This window comes from Macrotis lagotis, chromosome 8 (genome assembly GCF_037893015.1).
Source record: "Macrotis lagotis isolate mMagLag1 chromosome 8, bilby.v1.9.chrom.fasta, whole genome shotgun sequence".
Taxonomy (NCBI): domain Eukaryota; kingdom Metazoa; phylum Chordata; class Mammalia; order Peramelemorphia; family Peramelidae; genus Macrotis; species Macrotis lagotis.
The window spans coordinates 15,400,293-15,421,938 of NC_133665.1; the positions used below are offsets into that span (position 1 = coordinate 15,400,293).

Below are 21,646 nucleotides of genomic sequence, written 5' to 3' on the forward strand. Positions count from 1 at the left end.
AATTAGGTACTACACAAGCAAGGATTACTAATTTTTTAATTATTCAAGTAAAATAAAATACACAACACTAAAACTACGCTAAACATTTAAATCTTTGACATTTCCAGAAGGCACTTCAAGATCTGGTGTTGCTTCAAAGTTATGAAGTGCCAATTAATAGAGAGTTCCAGTGTTCTGGCTGATTGAATGATGGATAAATATAATTTCATCATACTTAGTAAAATGTATGAAACTGAAGAAAATTCTGAAATGAGAACAACTTTTTGTTAAGAACACATCTAGAAAATATTCATAAATCCCTTCTAAGCAAAGAGCCTGGTTAATTCCCTGGGAATTTTTATGGGAATGTCACTGAATGAATTACAAAGGCAGCATCAAATCTGGATGTAGAGCTCATATAGGTGTGAGAAAAAGAATACCATTATCCTAACAGAAATTGCAAATACTTATAATAGGTTTCAGCCTATCTATTTCCATCTTGTTATATGTTTATATGCCCATTTAAAATTATGAAATTTTGCAGAGAATAATTTTAGGAAATTCTTAAACTCTTTGCAATACTCAAATATGGACTACCATTTTTTCCTTGACTAAAAAAAGTACGAACAGAAACCTCCAGTTTTTTATTTTTAGATACTCCAAGTCCTTTAATATTATTTGAAGAGTTAAAACGCTTGTATAATACTAAGTATAGTATTTGTATAGTAATTTGTATAGTAACTAAGTATAGTTACTTAGCACTTGAAGCTTCAAACTGGATTTTAGTTGCAATGAACAAAAATCAAAGCAGAAATCTTTATGCAAAAGTGGCCCTTAAAAATACCTTTGAAATCATTATAGGAATGTTGCCAGATACTTTATATACTCTCCCCTTTTGTTTTCTTTTTTTCACCTGACCAGTGAAAAAAGATAAAAAAAAAAGACAATGCTAAAATTTTCTTTTTCATTCTTTGAGATGGATCTGGTTATCAGAAATACAATTCACAAAGAAATAAATGTAGAACAAGTAAGTCCTCTAGATAATCTAGAGTTATTAAACAAATAGAACCACAGAATACCTACAATCCCACCCCCAAAATACTCTGTACAAATTATAATGTCAAATAGTGTACAAATAACTTTCTGATATACATATTAAAAATCAATCTAATCAAGCCAGAATGTTGCTAAGTTTCAGTGTTATCAACATACCTGGCCTTTTTAGTGGCTTGTTCATGATGGTACTTTTGAAAGAAACCCTCTTGTTTATAGTGAATTAAGTTTTCTCATAAATTTAAATTTGGAAATCCACGGTAAGATTTCAAAAAGTCACAAAGCAAACCACAGTAACAAAAAAAAAAAAATTCAAAAAGGCTTTTGAACCAGAAGACATTACCCATAAGGGCCTTGTCCCTGTAGTGATCAAGTCTCTTTCTTGCCTTTTACCTCCCTAATGAATCTTGGTCTTGGCTCAGGCTCTTTACAGGAACAATCAAGTGCAGTGATTTCTTAACTTCCCTTCAAACTAGCTCTCTGTTTTGGCTTTAAATTAAAAGTTAAAATCAAAATGAGCTGTTTGCCTTTTATTCAGAGTCTTACAGTAACCACAGAGGTTTAAATGTAGTTGATTTAATATCTACAAAGGACTTGGTGCTATTTTCTACAGGTATTCTTCTTTTCCATATTTTGTCTAGTGATAGTTTTCATCACTGAGGTCCTTGTAACAACTATTTTTTCTTGACCCATTTACATCTCAGTTGGCCCTGTGCTGTATATTAAATCATAGAAAAAGAGAAATTTGCTGCTAAATGCAATGAAGTATTGCAGAATCTGTTTCAGGGCTATCACCTTGTATTCATTCATTCATTCTGTGATAACAATTTAATTGCAAAGCTGCAGCTGTGGACCTATCTCTTAAATTTACCTGCAAGAGTTATTTACATGCTCTAACAGCTAAAAAGGTCTGAGACCACAAAACATCATTTTAGTCCCAGTGTAACTGTAGGTCTTGTGGATCTAAAAAGTCAGTGGAAAACATACTTGGAGTAGCAGAGCTGAGAGGAGTAAGCCCTGATGAGGAATTAGGCATAGTAATGTCTAACCATTCCATGTTGTCTAAGTTTGAATCAGGAAGGTCAAGAGACAAACAGGAATTATTTGCAACAAATTGTGCTTCTGAAGTTTCCATAGGAGAATGTGAATGATCCAGAATGCCAGAGTGACTCAGAAGATCATTTTGGAGATCCTCAATTAGAGAGAATGATTCTCTGTCCTCGTTGTTGCTGGTTAGTTGAGGAATTTCACTTGTTGAAGGTAAAGTTCCATCTAAGAAAGCTTCTAGTTGGTTCTCTAAACTGATAGACAAACTGCTAATCGGTTCTAAGGATACTGGTGGTGCCATTTGGACTTGGGGTGGTGGTCGTGATACCACTGTATTTACTGGCATTGTGGTTATATTGGCTGTCACTGGTCTCATTTTGGAAATGGGAGAGGGCTCTTCTTTTATAGGGAGAGAAATCTCTGTACCAAAAAAAAAAGATAAACCTTTAATTATTACTTAGTGCATTCTATTACAAAAATAATTTTGCCTTTATGGAGTATCTCTTAGTATTTTTTTAAGCAAGGACCTGAATGACTTGATACAATTAACATAAATCTGTCATAGAGCTAGAAAAAAGATCACAGCATTCTCACTCATGGTTCCTAATAGAAAAATACTTCCCATCAGCTTAAGATGGGAAGCTTGTAAATAACTCTTAAACTTCTAGAAGTGCCTGAATAATACATATGTTCATAATCTGAAATGTTTACCATTTTTAGGGCTGCTAGTTACTGTGTATGTATATGTGTTTTCAGATTTTAAAGCTGAAGACCTAAAATCTTAGAACTATGATTGGAAAGTTTCTGTTTCAATTATATCATTAACTTGCCTATTTAGAAGTACTGATAGCTTAAAAAATTAATTTCATTAAGTTTTTAAGCATAATAGGCAAGGCAGTGTGTCTTGTGTACATTACTTTCCTTACAAAGAAAGTATTTTCACTACATGCTTTTTCCTCCCATTTATCAGATAGCTTAATATAGTATAACATGATTTGATTACCACTTCCCTGTTTTACTTTTAAGAAAAGCACCAAGGGGTGGCTAGGTGGCGCAGTGGATAAAGCACTGGCCCTGGAGTCAGGAGTACCTGGGTTCAAATCCGGTCTCAGACACTTAATAATTACCTAGCTGTGTGGCCCTTAGGCAAGCCACTTAACCCCATTTGCCTTGCAAAAACCTAAAAAAAAAAAAAAAAGCACCAAGGCAGTTAGGTGGTGCAGTAGATAGACCATCAGCCCTGGAGTCAGGAGAACCTGAGTTCAAATCGAACCTCAGACACTTAATACTTAGCTATGTGACCTTGGGCAAGGCACTTAATCCCACTGCTTTGCAAAAAAGAAAAAGAAAAAATCACCAGCACATAATTTATCCTATTTGTACTGTTCTTATACAGGGACATATGACACATTTCGCCCTTTTCTCTGAAGTTGATCATTTGTTTGATTCAACTTTTTGGTTTGTTTTCTGTCATTACATAAAAGTTTGAGGATTTGGCAATGACTTGATAAACATTAATCATGGTGTTGGATCATGTGGCATTTTAATTTATAATCTATTACTGATAATAGTACCCACTCCCATTTCTCTGAATAACACTGAATAAATGATTCTCTGTCCTCATGGTGTCGGATCATGTGGCATACATATTTTATGGATGTCAACATTCCATATTGTCCAATCTGGATGGAATGAAATTATAGATTTCTACAATTTAGTTTATATAGCAAATAAACAAGATTGCTTATGATTTCATGTAATACAACCTGATGTGTGCAATTTATGTCGATCTTCATTTTCTGGAGTCAATTCTAGAACTATTTTGAAAAGTAGAAATGCCTTAAGATTTAAGTACATGGTTGAACTTTTTTGCAAGGCAATGGGGTTTAGTGATTTGCCTAAGGTCACAAAGGGTCTGAGGTTGGATCAGGTCCTCCTGATTCCAGGGCCAGTGTTCTATCTACTACACTACCTAGCTGCACTTTCATTATTGTTAGTTTTGACCACAACATAAACAAACATGCTCAACTGACATTTTATTATTAAAAACTCTTCATTTAAATGAGGAGTCTACCTGAATCTCAATTAAATTTTTTCCTCAAATACTTCTATTTCAAATTTAGATCTGTATTTCAATTGCCTCCCAGGAAGACAAGAGATCAATCCTCTAGCATTCAAAGCCCTTCATCTTGCCCTCCTCCCCACCTTTCTACACTTTTTTCTCCTCCATATACTCTGCAACCAAGTGACCCTGGCCTTTTTGCTATTCCTCACACGAATGCTGTATCTCCTGATTCCACTCTCAACACATGCCTAGAATCTTTCACTGTTCAATTCCACCTTCTGTATTACTTCAAGATCAACTAAAACTCTACCATCCATAAGACGCTATTTTTCATGCTCTCTTAATTCCCCCTTTAGCAGCAACTCTATTTAACTCTCTCCCAACAACTCTTCAACTTATCTTTTATATGTCTTATTTGTAGATAAAGTTGTTTTCATGTTGTTTCTTCTGTTAGACTATGAACTCACTATTTGATAGGACTATGATATTTAACTTTTTTTAATATTTTCAGTACTTAGCACAATGCTAGTAGGCTTTAGCATACACATGCCCTAAATAAATGCTTGTTGATTTAATTACTTGGGTTTTTATTTTTGAAATAAAAGCATGAAACATCTAATTCCTTTATTTTCTCAAGTATCAAATTAATTTTCTAAGGTAACTAGGCATAACATGAATATTATCTGTTTTTCAAAGTTAATATAAAATTACTTATATGTAATTATGCTGTCAAGTTTCAATAATGCCCTGTATATGCCAAATATTACAAATGAAATGTCAACCTCAGTATAAATATTTTTGAATGTATGTGTATACATGTAGTGAAGTTTCTTAATCTTTCTTAGTTCTAATATTTTTAAACTCTATTTGACAGTCTCAAAATCCTCTGAAACATTAGAATCTTTGTAATTGAAATTTTATTGAACTCACTGGTAAAAATGTAGCCATTGAGGCAAGAATATCAAATGACCTCTTTGAAGAAATGTTATAGTTAGAATTCTTGGGTTTACAACGAACTATAACATAAGAATGATTTATGTTTTTCTTTTTTTATATATATGCAGAAATGCAGCATTGCATTTGCATTTTATTAACATTACTAGAATAATAACTTCTTATAGTCACTGTGGAATAATATGGAACGATATTTTAAGTTACTTTATTGTTCTTTTGGACTCCTTTGATGTTCATGTTATTTTTCCAACTTATATCAATAAATTCCCCCGAAAATAGATTTTTGAAAACTGTTCGTTCAGCTCATATCTGATATTTTACCATTTTTTTCCTTTTCTAACATGTACATTTGTAAATAATGTTGCCTCAGAGAACTGGAAATCGAGTGAATATCCATTAATTGTGGAATGGCTGAACAAACTGTGGTATATGTATGTTATGGAACACCATTGTTCTATTAGAAACCAGGAGGGATGGGAATTCAGAGAAGCCTGGAAAAACTTGCATGAACTGATGCTGAGTGAGATGAGCAAAATCAGAAGAACACTGTATACCCTAACAGCAATATGGGGGTGATGATCAACCTTAATGGACTTGTTCATTTAGGCTATCTGTGTTGCATCTGTATCCAAAGAAAGAACTGTGGAGTTTAAACAAAGACCAAAGTCTATTACCTTTGATTTTTTTTTAAAAGGTTATATTGTGTATTATATAATTTTGTTATCTCATATTTTATTTTTTCATTAAGGATATGATTTTTCTCTCATCACATTCAACTTAGATCAATACATACTATGAGAATGATGTAAAGACTATCAGACTGCCTTCTGTGGGGGGTGGGGGAAGGGAAGTGAGGTTGGGGGAAATTTGTAAAATTAAAAAAAAATAATGTTGCCTCTAAATTGTCATTTTAACAGTTGTATCTTTGCCTGAAGTGGAATAAATAAATAACAGCTTTTTATCATTTATAGTACTATTGAATGCCTTAACATTAATATACTTTCTAACAATAAGGAATTTGTTCCATTATACCTACAAGATCATGTTTGCAGCTCAAAAAGTGAATTTGGAACTATATTAAAACTTTTGTTTTTTACTGTAGTAATATATTCGATGGTCTCAAAAATGTTAAATTTAAAAAATTTTTCTATTTCTCACTAAAAGAGCTAGAAATGTCCAAGTTTTTTTATATATTTTCTATTGAAACATTTGACTTACCTCCACTTTTAATGAGGATATCAAAGAGGTCATCCATTTGTTGACTATGTGCATTAGAAATCTACATCAAAAAGAATAAAGATTAATTTCTTTCTTGTAAAGAATCAAATTAAAACCCTCCTAAGAAAACTAAAGAATGCTTACTTGGTAGAAGAAAATAATTTTCAGAGAAGGTGAAGAAAACTGCTCAAGGTCACAAAGCTGGTTAATGTCAGAAATAAGTCTAGAAGCTAGGTCTTCTGGATTCCTAGTTTAGTGCTATGACAAACCTAGCTGCTTTTATTAGTTCAAATAAGATAGCTATTTTTATAATAATCTAGAGGATTTGTTTTGAGAATTGTAGCTTTAATGGCTTTGGGGAAAATATGTCTTCAAATCAGAGCAAATTTCCACACATTAGCTAGTCAGTTTTTTCCTTTCTACTTTGCTTATCTCTCTCTCTGTGGAGGGCATAGCAGCACAAAGGATGCAAGGAGGGAAAGGAATAGAAAGACAGTGAGATTACATCTCTAGGGGCATGAATAACATGTGGTATGGTGACCACAGAATTAGTCTGGTCTCTGATTGACTAAATGACTCATTTCCCTTTTTCATATTTGAGCTTCAACTTTAAATGAGCTTTTATGCTCCCCTATCAATGCATTAATATGATTTGTATCATTTGCTACATGCTGCCTGCCTGAATAAAATCTGACAGGAGGGAACCTGATTAGTAAGCTTCTTGATTCCGAGATGAAATATGAATAAGATGCTGGTGTCATTTTTCATTAGAATATCCAATAAAGACTATTTCATAACAAATTTCATGCACATGCCATATAATCATGCAAAAAAGGGGGCAAAGTCATGCTCTAAAATATCTGCCTCATTATTTACTTGATATTCAAAAACATGAACTATATGTGAATTTCTCCTATAAGCAAATTGTAGTGAGTAAGTAATATTATCTACAGCAATAAATAGAATCCAGATTTAAACTAACATAAGTCATTCAGACCACAGTTATTTTCAAATGAACAATCTATCCAAAGAAGCAAACATATTTTCTAAAAATTTTAATAAGGAATTATTATATTGCAAGTATAATCAGGAACTCCAATGCTATACTTTCATTCACTTGAAACATTGTATATTTTCAGTGTTTCCAAGAATTCAAATTAACTGCCAGCTTGTGATTAGAGAGTGCATGAATTTAAAGACAAAAACACATACACACAACCAACTACCTCAGACTATTGGAATGCTGCACTCATTTAGCATATACCAATGACAGAGAACTGATGCTGAATGAACTTTGCCTCCACTCTGTAAATACTGACTCTGAAAAATTGAAATCCAGGTGTCCTTATCAGTACCCTGTAAGCCAAAGTGACCCAGTTTCTTTTTCTAGTAATCACTAATTTAAAGCAGTGAACATTCTATACTGATCTAAGCTTCAGAAGTCTACATTTTCATTTCTTTGGAGTCACTTGGCTTATTGCCATAATGCAATAGAAATTCTATCTATTAGCTTCAATACAAGACATCAAAAACTAAGGTTAAAAACAAGCTAAGGGTTATCACTACTTACAAAGCACCAATGGGGAAAAAGCAATGAAAGCATCCTAACTGACCATATCAGTAGCCAGGAGTCTTCCATATGAATCCCTCGAGATATTAGGGAGAAGCAAACTATTATGATCTGCCAATATGCATTGACTGTTCCATACTACTCAAATGAAAATTCCTTGACAATGTCCTTGCCTTCCAGTTACCTTTCATCTCTCTTTGTTGCAACCTAGCTCTTCCCTCTCATCTCCCTTATTAAAAAAAGAAACCAATTCAAACATTAGAACAACTACTACTGTGGTTTATACTTGTTGCTGAAGCTTAGGCATATAATAATTTCTTTTTGTTCATATAATTAAAAATATAATAGCTTTTCTTTTTTGGAGGGGGGAAGGCAATTGGGGTTAAGTGACTTGCCCAAGGTCAACACAGCTAGTGTGTCTGAAGTCAGATTTAAACTTAGGTCCTCCTGACTCCAGGGCCAGTACTCTATCACCTAGCTGCCCCATAATAGTTTTTCTTTATGACAATATAACATTGTTAATTTCTGAATAGAACCTAGGCCAACATTCTATGTGTGGATGCTTGCAGTGCATATATACAAATAATGTCTGAAATTTGACTGTCCCATCCTGACCGAGACTACGAGTTTAAAGAAGGTTTCTCTGCCAAGGCCAGAATGTAGAAAGCTTTTACACACACACACACACACACACACACACACACACACACATACACATATAGCATATAAATATATAAATGTTGACAGAATTAAAAGGAGAAAGGTATGGTAGATGGGGATTAGTTCATAAAGGCAAATGGAACCCTGTGTTGAAATCTGAGCATGAGCAAAAGCTTGGAAGGAAGTGGAATTAATAAGAGGTGAGGGCAGCATGACTCTGCCTTGAAGCTACAAGACCTTGCTGAGCTTGGGTAGGAAAGGTACGGCCAGTTAATAAGTAGCCTTGCATGCCAAACTCAGTTTAAATTTGACACAATGAACAAACAGAACCACAAAATTGGAAGGTTTTTGAGTAGAAGAGGGATCTAAAATAAAAGATTTTTTACTGAAAAGAACTGCAACAAAATGTATTCATTTTTGAACACAAATCTAGTATAATTGTTTTGACTCCAATACAGATTTGAATTAGTGCTAATTATTAATTTTACAGTTTCTCATTCACAAATAACAATGAAAGTTTGCTGTTCCTAGCATAGCAAATCCACCTGATTAAAGTAAGGGAATCATTATGGTATAAGGCAAGGCACAAAAAGTGTAAGTTTTATTTCATTCTGGGAACTTTTTATGAACAGTTAATTTATACTCAGTCTTGAAAAATTATGAGTCTTTTCTTACCTCTGAATGTGATGATGACTGTATGTTTCGAGTCTGCTTTATGGCTTCCTCATACCGGGGAGGATCTTTTGTCTTGGTGACTGTGTTGCCAAATAGAGAGTGTTGTATGATAAACTGCTGAGGTTGAGATGGAGAACCAGGCTATGCCAAACAAAGTTGAGAAATACATTACTTTATATACCAAAAATCTGTATTCCTACTGCATATTTTTCACCAATAGTGAAGATATAATAGTCAAATAATGCTAACAAAGAACATTTCTCCTTTATGTAATGTAACAGTGTGAAGAAGATAGCCAAAGGCCTAAATATTATTTTTAGGGGGTTATAGTGATTAAAATTTTTCTTCTTTCCAATTAACCATGTCATACTAATATAAGTACAAAATTATGGCAGGCATACTTGCAATAGGGATTATACTCTCAAATATTCAGTGTAGGCAATGCTGTATAACAAACACAAGATTACCTTGCTGGTAGCACTAGGTCCATTTTGCACTGAAGGAACCTGAGTGTTCCTGGACTGAAGAACATTGCTGGATGTATTATTAATGAATGGCTGTTGGACTGTAGTAACAGGTGGTCTTTGATAGGTAAATACTGTATTTGATGGTGAGCTAGATGGAAAAACCTGAAATGGATCAATATTTTTCAATCAATTTATTATTTGATTGCCTTGAATTATTCATGAGCAAAAGAAAAATAATTTATGAACTTAACAAATTAAACCACTGGCCCAACTCAGTCAATATTTTTTCTGACACTAGTACCAAGGGGCATATTATTGTTAAAAAAGCACCATACTCTTTAATTAAAAGATCAATGAAGTCCAAACATCCCTAGCATCTTTTAAGAACTCATTATGATTCCACATATGAATTCATTTTGATTTTTCTTAAATCTTCTTTATATTTTGAAGCTTAGGGATTTTATGAGTTCCATGAATTAACCATTTGCTGTATAAAACCATACCTAATTTAAGCAGCAAAGGTCCATTAATTCTACCATTATTAAATTTATTATGACTCAACCTTCTTAAAACTATAATAGTTTACAGATTATTATCAAATGTTACTTTAAACTTAATCTTTGCAGATAACAGGTTCTAATGATAAATATTATATTAATGAATTCAGAAAAAACAATCTAGTCCTAGAAATAGGAAGGTCCCAAAGAAGGAAAAAATAGCCAAAAAAAGGAAGGAAAAAATATTTTTTTATAACTCATCTTTAAATTATAAATTTAAATGGATATTTTTTTAAAAAGTAAACCAAATTATACATGACAAAAACCATCACAAACTAGACCTGGAGTCAGGAAGACCTAGGTTCAATTAACACTTTAGCTACTGTGTTACCCTGGGCAAGTATCTCATATTCTTTTACCTGTAAAATGAGGGAATATAAATGGCCTCTGAAGTTCCCTTCTAGTAGGTTTTTTGGACTTCTCAAACAGTCATTTTCTAATAATTTATCATTTGGCCCACAATATCTGATCCCCTACTATATATGTTTAACACCGGTTGACTTTCTCAGAGTCGATACTAAAAAAAAAAAATGCATGTTTTTACTTATCTATTTCTGATTTAAGATAATACTTCCATTTGCCTCTCCTAAATCAAGAAAAAATTATTGTTAATGCATTAATGTACATAAATAAACACATCTAATTGTCAGAATATAAAGTCTTATTTTTTATGTATAAATATTTTAGAAGGTATTTTTAAAAGAATACTGTCATATAATATGGTAAAAAAGAGTTGGAGATGGAAGATCAGAACTGTGTTTTATAACCTTCAACAAATTACTTAAAAGTGTTAACTCACATTCCTCTGCAAAATGAAGAGGTTTAGGTCACACATTTTTAAATCTTATGATCCTATGATATAAAGAATTCTATTCCTGAAAACAAAGTTTTCTTTCACATGATATATCTTATGGCTCCCTCTAGTGGATAATCAGAATGAATTTTAACAATTTTTGTCATTATTTTAAAAAATAACTTAAGAGGCACTTTTCATTTTAAAAATATAATGAGGGGCAGCTAGGTGGCACAGTGGATAAAGCACTGGCCCTAGAGTCAAGAGGACATATTTGGTTTCAGACACCTAGCTGTGTTACTTTGGGCAAGTCACTTAACCCCATTGTCAAATAAATTTTTTTTTAATTATTAAAAAAATACAATGAGGCTGAAGAGAGGCTAAATGATTGTACCACATTCATCCAATTAGCTAGTGTTAAAGTTGGGCTGGTGAACTAGTTCTGTTGACTTCCATTCCAGAGCTCACAGAATTATAGAATTATAAAACTTAGAAAAAGAGAGTTTCAGAGGCATTGGAGTCTAATTCACACCTGAACAAAAATACCTTCTTTAGTAAGTACATCAATAAGTGGTCATCTAGCCTTTGCTTGAAGAGCTTCACTGGGAGGAGATAAACTCATTTTACAATTATATTACTGCCTTTTTCCATTCTTGATTAGCTCTTATTGTTAGGAAATTTTTTTTACTGCATTAGACCTAAGTCTTTTTGCATTGCTAATCTATTGCTCACATTTCTGCCCTCTAGAAACAAGTAAATGAAATTTAATCCCTCTATCATGACAACTATTACATCCTCTCCTAAAGTAGACTGCTTTTCAAGCCACAAACATTGATTCCTTTATCTTATGTAGAATGATCTTGAAAATCTCATGTAGAATGATCTTGAAAGATTTGTTGAAGTTTATACAGGTTACTTTCTGCTAGATAAGATAAAGGCCGCCAGTGCCCTTCATAAAATACCATTCCAAATGCTTAAGAAACCGAAAAAAACCCACTCCATCTTGTCCAAAATAATAAGATGAAAGATTGTCATATGCTTTGTTAAAAATAGGCTCAATTATATTTGTAGTATTTCTTGTAAATTTAGTAGCATCATCAAAGAAAAAAAGGAAAATATTCTTGATGAAACCATGTTGGCTTTTTGATATCACATGCTGGCTTTAAAAAAAATCATGCTTTCTAGATATTCAAACATGATTACTAATCTTTAAAATATATTCTAAAATTCTTCCATTAATCAAAATCAAGCTTAATAATCCTAAGTTTCTAGACCCCATTCTCTTTCTTGTTTTGAAAATTGGTTGCAGTTCACTTGAATCTAATGACTTTAATTCTTTCCACTATACCAAAGCTACTACTTACCAAAAAAAAGTAAATGATCCAAGTTTTTTTTTCTGAGAAAAGCTACTTAATTTGATTTTTTTACAAAATATGTTCCTTGATTTGAAATGTTGAAAACTGAGTCAATTTAAACACACATACATATATCTAAAGGTATACTTTCGTGTAGAAAGACTATTTAAATAGATTTTGGAGGATTAGTCATCTCTCTAGTTGCTCTAAATTATTTCGGTAAGCTGAAGATTCAGATGTTTTGTGATTTATAATAGATTGATATTCTGTGCCTAGGGTAGCAATACTCAACCAGGATCAGGAACACTCATCTTTCCAAATTCAAATCTGGCCTTGGTTACTTATTAGCTATACAACTGTACACAAGTCACTTAAACCCTGTTTGCCTCAGTTTCCTCATCTGTGAAAAGAGCCGGGGAAGAAAATGGCAAACTACTCCAGGCTAGAAAATCCCAAATTGTGTCATGAAGAGTCATACAAGACTAAAAATGACTGAACAACAATTTTGTGTCTACTGCTCTACTTCAGAAGTCACAAACCTTTCTTATTTGTTGAGATTGGTTGAGTATATGTTGTGTGAAATTGTCTTGTTTTGGATGAGATGTTTGAGTCAAGCCAGACGGTGATACAGGAGCTGATACTTGGGGTTGAGCTGTAATTCCTACTTGTGGTGAAGCCTGGGAGAAGAATAATAAATTATTAATATCATCATGAGAAGACAAAACTCCAATGAAGACAAAATTTAAAGAAAAATCAGGAAAAAAAACTTAAGAGATGTAAATATTTATAATTGTGCTGCTGTCATTTATAGATGATAATGAAAATTTGGATCAGGAAACAAGTTCTCAAAATGTGCCAAGTAAGCACATAAAACAATTATCCTTAATGTTTTTTAAATGATAGTTACTGGTTTTGTTTACATGCACCTAAGAAATCCTAATCCAGAGTCTTGAACATATGGACACACTATTTTTTCTTAAATAAAGCTAAATAATCCAAAACAAGTGTTTTTATTTGACTCTTTTGAGAAAGCTGATAAAAAGAAATATATAAAAGATCTAATTGTGATATATTAATTTAAAAATCTCATTATTTCTAAGAAAGTACTAGAATCCCAAGTATTTTACATTTCACCTCACTCATCTATTTTAGTTTAAACTTATCCAAATGATTTAAAGTATAAAATATAGAGAACACAAGTAAATATTCTAAACATGGATAAGGATCCTATGATCATAGCTAGTAGTAGTATCTCTTAATATTCTCATCCCCAAATTTCAATTCATCTTTTCCATAATTCAAAATTTAAACTATTCTTGCATCAATTATATATTAGTGAATACTATGTATGTGTATATGTATTCACACATAATATGCTATGTACAAAATATGTTAAAATAAAAGACAGTAACCATAAACAAATCTAAGAATTAAAAAACTACATTTTGTGGCTCAGCTCTGCCACTAATTTATTGTGTCTTCTTGGAAAAGCCTTTGGCCTTCATTTTCTTTATCTGTAAAGTTAAAAAGTACATTAAAGTTGAATGATAACTTGCCAAGAAATTGTGGATTTATAATGAGCTTAGATGATGATGCCTGAGGTAATCTGCATAGTGATATGGATTTAATGCATTTAAAGGAGACCTTAAAAAATAAAGGGAAGGATTTGAAAAAAGTTTTACTTAATTTAAAACGTGTGATCTAATTATTTAAATTTGAATAAGGTAGCTTATAACACAATATTAATGGACAGCAATGAACTGATTTAAGGAGAATTTAATTTCTGCCAGTTTTTAATAACCATGAAATATGGCTGATTTTACTTTATCTCTATTTCTAATTTATCTAATCTAATCTCCATATCTAATTTATCGTGAATAAAATTCAAAGGAAAAATAAGTAGTTAAAAGGTAAACTTCACACCTGTAGTTTTATACTGCCTACTGGTAGTTGAACTGAAGTTACATTCGAACCCTCGATAGACACTGGGAGTAGAAGCTGTGCGGTTTGGGTGGTTAGTAAAGCTGGAGGCTGAGCGACAACTGTGGTTTGTGGATGTCTCTGTGAACTCACATAATACTGAGAGATGATATTCTGCTGGTCAGCTTTGGCCACAGGAACCTCTTGCTTGATTACTACAGCCTTTTTGGCAACTAGGTTCTGGCCAGCAGTAGATCCTGATTGGCCTAAAGAATGGCTGGCTCCTGATATTGATTGCCTTGAGCTAGAACAGTCAGGGAGAGAATTCTCATCTTTGACAGCAGGAACAACATGATTTTGATCCACATTATTTACAGAATTAGTAGTGGGCTGAGGTGCTGATTGTGGCTGCTGCCCCCGTTTTTCAACTTCAAGTTGCATTTTTAGTACTTCCACAAGTTTTTGTTCTTGTTCCAGTTTCCTTTTTAGCTCTTCAATCTGTTTTTCTTTCTCCTGAAGCTTTCGGTCCTTTTCAGCCACATCCAATTCCATGTTTAACAGGCCTCCACAGGTAGGACTTAGACTATCTTCATTATTTGTGACCCTCAAAGGAGATGAACTTAAAAACTGGGAGGGAGACATCATAGTCATAATTTCTGTGAAAGTATCTGTCATGTTTGCATCATCAGTACTAAGACTGGAGTGTTCTGAAGGAGATGGGGAAATTGGGAGAGGGGAGCTGATGGTTTCAGTGTGTATCACACTGCTTGTTCCAGTAGATGATGTTTCTGACTTAAAGTTGGGAATGGTGCTAGCCACAGAATTATTTACTGTAACTGGGAATGCCATAGTAACTTCTGGATTACTAGTGACTACAGTAGTAGTGGATACTGCAACAGCATTGCTAGTGGAAATACCACTATTAAGCTCTTGGTAAGGTTTCAGACGTTCAATTAGGTCTGTCTTGGTGCCTGAAACTGGTAGACCCCTTAACTTCAATTCCATCTTCAATTCAGCTACCTGGAGACAAAATATTAAGATTAAATTATTTTTTTCTTTAGAATTTGAAGTTTTCATACAAATCTATAGAAAACTTTTGCGAAGAAATGAGCAAATTTTTGCCTAATGGAATATGTTCATTTAAGCAGAAAAAACTGCATTTGTTTGTATTTCAAAACAACTAATTCCAAGAATAGTTTTCAAAATATATATAAGGTATCCCAAAAGGATTAGTGCAGTTTTTAAGCTATTAGAGGATCTATCATAGTCTTCTTAAGTGAAGAAAGAGTATGTTTAAATTCTATTAAGAGTTTCACAAGAATAAGGAAGAAAAGGCATTAATGTGAAAATTAACATGTCCACCAAAAGGTAAACATATTTCTTCTATAGCAGACTTTTTTTTTTTAGGCTTTTTGAAAGGCAAACGGGGTTAAGTGGCTTGCCCAAGGCCACACAGCTAGGTAATTATTAAGTGTCTGGGACTGGATTTGAACCCAGGTACTCCTGACTCCAAGGCCGGTGCTTTATCCACTATGCCACCTAGCTGCCCCCTATAGCAGACTTTCTAAGGGAAATAATTCTCATTTGTCAAATACAGAAATTGGTCAAAGTCTTTGCTTTTTATTAGTCCATATGAGTGCATAAACTCCCCCTTTTTTCCCCCCAATTATTACCTTTAAATCATCCAGGCTAGAAGGCAGTGGTCCCGGTTTTCTAATAGGAATAGAAGTATTCTGTCTCGTATTGGTTACTGCTGAAGGTGTATTATTGCTTGAAGTTGAATTTCCACTGTTAGGTTTGTCATTTAATGGCCTTCAAAAGAAAAAGAAAATCAAATCCATAGTTATATGTGTTTTTGCAAATCAGCTCAGGTTTAGCAGATTTGCTGCTGGTTCAAAACATGAATTTGTTAGCAACAAACCCTTATATGCATTTTGGAGGACTATTAGCTACCATCACCACATAGAAATTCTTTAAGTTCACTGTCCCAACATTACCTATTATATTTTGAATGACTAGAGGAAATATCTGTGGTAGTTTGTGGAATCAGTTTTTCCTCTTATGCCTTCTTGTCAGGTATCATTAGCTCATAGAAAATGGAAGAGACTTTGGAGGTCACCAAGTCCCCAAATCTTCCTTTTTGGATGAGGTAACTGAGAGGTTCAGATAAGTAAGGGGCTTGTTCAGGGTCACACAGGTCACACAGTGGTAGATTTCAAACCCAGGCTGCTGACTCCAATTTGAGTGTTCTTTCCATTGTGTAACACTCTGTGGCCTAAAAATAAGCTATACAGTAAAATCTCAGTATGTAATTTCTTATACTAGGATAATAATATTTACAAATAGCAAACACCTTTAGAAGCACCTTTAAATTATTTCATCTGCCACTCATACCACCTTTGGAGGTAAGTGCTATTATTGACATCCCATTTTACAGATGATGAAACTGAGGCAAACAGAGATTAAGTGACTAACATAGACATTAAGTGTTAAAAATGATTAAAATTTGAAGGAAACTATACTTCTAGCCTGATGGATACATGAAATTTCCTATGTCCAAATTCTTGAATATTTTTACCTTAATTAAATGAAGTATATCTGCTTTCCCCAATAACTTTTCTATTTTTTTTCCAGTTGATAATGTTATTTAAGTGGTAGGTACATTTCAGTTGATGGATGCTAAAAAATAATTGCTATTTAAGGACTATTAAAAAGTTCAGTTTAATTTTTCTCCACTAATATGGAGAAATAGCAGAAAATAAAATTCTCCCTTCTTATCAATGTTATAAGGCCAAAGGCTAATGAAAGCACTTATTTTATAGGAATAAGGTAGCTTATAACACAATATTAATGGACAGCAATGAGCTGATTTAAGGAGAATTTAATTTCTGAGACTTAAAGAACATTTCTGAGTCTCCGTTTCTCATCTAAAAAATGGGTATATTTCCTATAGTATAAACCTCACAGCACTGCCACATAATCAAATGAAATAAAATGTGCAAAGTGCTTTGTAAAACAAATGCAAATATATCTCTAATTAGAAGACCATATGGAGAATATGTCTTTGTTTCTGTCTTACTTAGGGAATAATATTGCTTAATAGCATATGGAATTAACTTTTACATGTAATACTTTCTTGTAATGAATTATTTATAATGAATGGACTTAGCCTCTGTGTTTTTAGCAGCAGTTTCAATGCAAACAATTGTCTCTTTGCCAATTATATAGTACTTTGTCTAAGCTCCACCACAAAGGGAAGGATTCTAGTAGAATGGAAAGAACATGAGATAGTGCACAGTCAAGATGATGGAGTGATGGGAAGTCCCTTTCTAATTCTTCTTAAAAAGATATAAAAAATGTACCAGACCAAATCCTGATCTAGAAAAAACAAGAAAAAGTCACAGTGAGTCATTTTTCTAGCCCAAAATAACTTAGGGAAATAAATAGGAGTCTATGGAAAATTAGGGTCAGGGTTTGGCCAGGATCTTAGACAACACAGAACATAGTGATGCCTGGGCATTGAAGGAGCCAGTGAAGAGCAGACAGGACCAGCATTTTAGATTACAGGCAATACTTAAACGAGTACTGGGTGAGTGATCTGCACCGTCTGCAACTCTGCTGGTCACTGCTCAGTTCCAGGCCACACAGGCTGGGCCTGAACCCTAGCTGTTTTCTGAGCAAAGAACAAATTCCAACAGTAAAATGGACCCATGTGGTTCTAAATCCAGGAACAGTCAGATCAAGACAGAAGCCAACAGTTTAGATTCTCTGACCCTTCAATATCCTAGCAGACTAACAAGGGCCGAATCTAGTAGCAGTTGGTTGTAACTTCCAAAAAAAGAGACAAGATGATAAGACACAAACCTGGGTCAGAAAGTTGCAGAGCTCAGAAAAGGACAGTGAACAGACCTCCCCCTGGATCACACCACTTAGAGAGAGCACTGAAGCTCAGTACAGACATCTCCCCCATTTCCTCCAGCCCTAAAGTCTGCAAAGCCTGGCACCAACAAAATCCAAAGTAAAGAAGTAGGGCTGGAATAATAAGCAAACAAGAAAAGAATATGATGACAGATACACATATGAAAGAAGTGAATGACTCAAAAACATCTATAGAAGCAAAGCCTCAATTAAACAAAAAGCAGCTTGGATACAAGTCCAACAAGAATTCCTAGATGTTAAAGCAATTTTTTTTTTTTAAAAAAAGAATCTAAAAATGATTTTAGTACCACATGAGATCAGTACAGGGGAAAAAATGAGAAAAGAAGTGAGAGCTAGAAAAGAAAGATAAGAAAAGAGGATAAAAACTTGGAAAAAGAGGTACAAATCTTTACTGAAGAAAATAAATCCTTGAAAATTAAAATTGTCAAATAAAAGTGAATTATTCCATGAGACATCAAGAAATTAAAAAAGAATAAAAATGTGAATTATAAGAAAACCAATTGACCTAGAAAATATTGAGGACAGATAATTTAAGAATCACTAGACTACCTGGAAGTCATTAGGAAAAAAAAAGGGGCCTAGAGAGTACTGATGCATTTGGGGCTCATGTGGTGAGCTAGGGTTCAAAGAGTGAAAAAATTTCACAAAGACTCATGAGTTATAGCGGACAGATAAGTTTTATTATGCTGGTGTACAAGGTTATTGCATACAGGATTTATCCCAAGAGGATACGTCAGTAGCAGAAAAAAAAGCCAGGACTTATATAAGAGGTTCTGGAGATGACCTACATGCTGGGAAAGGGGTGGTAGTCAGCCTAGGAACAGTGCAAAAATTTTTCAGGATGTTCAAAGAAAACAAAAATTCATTTCTGAGCAACAGTTTGCAATCAGGACATACTTCCTTGGGTTCTAGCCCCTTCCTCCTTCTCCTATAGGATCTTTCTCAGTGAATACTGTATCTAGTTGGTAAGACACTCAGATAAGCTGTTATCAGTTCAAGGATAGGTACAGAGAGGCAGTTAGGGATGATTGGACAATGTTTCTTTAACATTCTACTTCCCAGGAAGGGTGCAACAAAGTTTGTTCTATAACCCACTTTTCAAAAGGCATAGCTTAAAGCATAAGATTTAATAGTTTGTTGTAACAAGGCAAGGATTTAACTATTTGTCCTCTTCTTAGTATTTCCATGGCATCACCATATTTCAAGAAATCTTGAAAGAAAACTGCTGAGTCATCTTAGAATCACAAAGCAAGGTAGATATCAAAAGAATCCATTGCTAACTTTTTTAGTTTTTTTTTTGTAATCCCATTTGCACTTAATAGGATTAAGTGACTTGCCCAAGATCACACAGCTAGGTAATTAAGTGTCTGAGGCTGGATTTGAACTCAGGTCCTCCTGACTCCAGGGCTGGTGATTTATCCACCTAGCTGCCCCCATTGCTAACTTTTTGAAAGAAAATTCCAAAATGAATATTTCTGGGAATTATTTATAGCCAAAAATCCATAGCTATTAGGTGTCAAGGGAAATATGCTGCAAGCAACCAGAAATAAGAATTCTAGGTCCTGAGGAGCCAAATCAGGATTGTAAAAGATTTACCAAGAACCAATTTAAAACCAAAAAAGAACCTAGAATATGATATTCTAGAAGGGAAAGGATCTAGGTTTATAGACAAGAAAAATTTATACCTGAGTTTAAAGCTATAAAGGAAAAAAGAAACTTAAGCTTAAGATTTCTAAGCATTCCAAATGAAAAGACTAGAGCTGTATAGAAACACAGGAGTTGAGGAGAAACATAAAAAAGGTAAACACAAACGACCATAAGGAAATCAAAGGAAAAATGGTTTATTTTCTAATATAAGGAGATGATGTATGTGACACTTCTGAACTGTAACATCATGTGTTATAGAATAAGACTTATTAGAAGGTCTGGGAGTGAATCTATTATGTTCTGATCATTTCAAAAGAAGAATGGAGAGGAGAGAAGGGAATGGAAGAGTAAGGAAAATTATTTCATAGAGATATGATGCATTAGAAGGGGGGAGCATGCAACATTTGACCCTCATTCTGATCCAAACTGGTCAAAGATGGGAAGAATATACACACACAGCTGGGTACAGAAATACAGAAATACATCTTGACCAACAGGGAAATAGGAAATAGTCTAAGTGAAAAATAATACGGGTAGATTATGGAAGGTACCAGACTGAATCAAAACCCAGAAAGGGGGGAGGGAATAGGGAAAAAAAGAGAAGGAAAAATATAAGAGAATATTTGGAGGACAACAATATAGCTAGCAATTCTGTGAATTGATGAACTAACTCAACAAACAGAAAAACATAGAAGAATGAATTAGAAACCAGAATCCAACAATATGATGTTGATTAGAAACATATTTGAAACAGAAAAATACACACAGAATTAAAGGGCTGGAGCACATTTATGCTAATATACAAGTGTTGCACTAATGCATATCACAATCTCAGACAAAGCAAAAAACCCCCCACCAAACCCAATAGACCCAATTAAAAGATATAAATTAGGATTTTACAAATATTATGATAAATTACTATCAATGCCAAACATAAATGGATCAAATGACATAGCTTCTAAATCTTAAAGGAAAAGTTAAATGAGCTACACATAGAAATAGAAAAGTAAAATAATACTGGGGCACCTCATTTTACCTCTGTTGGAACTAGATAAATCAAACCAAAATATAAACAAGAAATTAAAGACTTGAATAAAATTCTAGAAAGATAGCTATGATAGATCTCTGAAGAACAGTGAAAGGGAAGAGAGAAGTATACCTTATTTCTTAGCTGTTCATGGAAGATTTACAAAAACTGACCATGTATTAGGTCATAAAAATCCCATAAAAATGCAAAAAAAGCAAAAATATTAAATACAATTTTTAATGGCCATAATGAAATAAAAATTGTATTTACTAAAAGGGCCTCTGAAGGAGCTAAATAACAGTTCAAAAGAATGGGTAGGGAAAAGAATAAATCAAAGAAATAATAAAGTTCATTAAAGATAATGTTATTAATGAGACAACATACAAAAATTTTGTGAAATCAAGCCAAAGCAGTACTTAGGAAAATTTATATCTATAAATGCTTTCATTACTAAAAGAAAGAAAGAGAAGATCACAATGAACTGGGAATGCAATTTAAAAAATCTAGAAAACAAATCTCTCTATCAAAATAGGAATCCTGAAAAATCAAAGGATTAACAAAATGAAAAGTGAAAAATCCCACTAAACTAATAAACATAGAAGCTAGATTTTTGTAAAACAAGAACAATAATAAAAAGACAAGACATTGATTAATTTGATTTAAAAGAGAGAAAAAACGAATTACTAGTATCAATATTAAAAAAGATAAAAATCACAGCTA

The 21,646-nt window shown here is 33.4% G+C and overlaps 1 protein-coding gene across 15 annotated transcripts in view; it reads right to left on the reverse strand.

Moving 5' to 3' along the window:
• Positions 1 to 1,128: 1,128 nt before the first annotated feature.
• The window catches only part of MRTFB (myocardin related transcription factor B), a 328,483-nt gene continuing 307,965 nt past the window's right edge, over positions 1,129 to 21,646 (reverse strand). For 14 of the 15 annotated variants that reach the window (XM_074196435.1, XM_074196431.1, XM_074196428.1 and 11 more), the window contains 7 exons: positions 15,987 to 16,125; positions 14,317 to 15,333; positions 12,933 to 13,070; positions 9,689 to 9,850; positions 9,222 to 9,362; positions 6,317 to 6,377; positions 1,129 to 2,499 (listed from right to left, as the gene is read on the reverse strand). In XM_074196435.1, coding sequence (XP_074052536.1) covers positions 1,964 to 2,499; positions 6,317 to 6,377; positions 9,222 to 9,362; positions 9,689 to 9,850; positions 12,933 to 13,070; positions 14,317 to 15,333; positions 15,987 to 16,125 — 2,194 coding nt within the window. In that variant the 3' untranslated portion in view covers positions 1,129 to 1,963. The remainder of the gene's footprint in view (positions 2,500 to 6,316; positions 6,378 to 9,221; positions 9,363 to 9,688; positions 9,851 to 12,932; positions 13,071 to 14,316; positions 15,334 to 15,986; positions 16,126 to 21,646) is intronic. The other variant, XM_074196438.1, reaches the window with a different exon arrangement.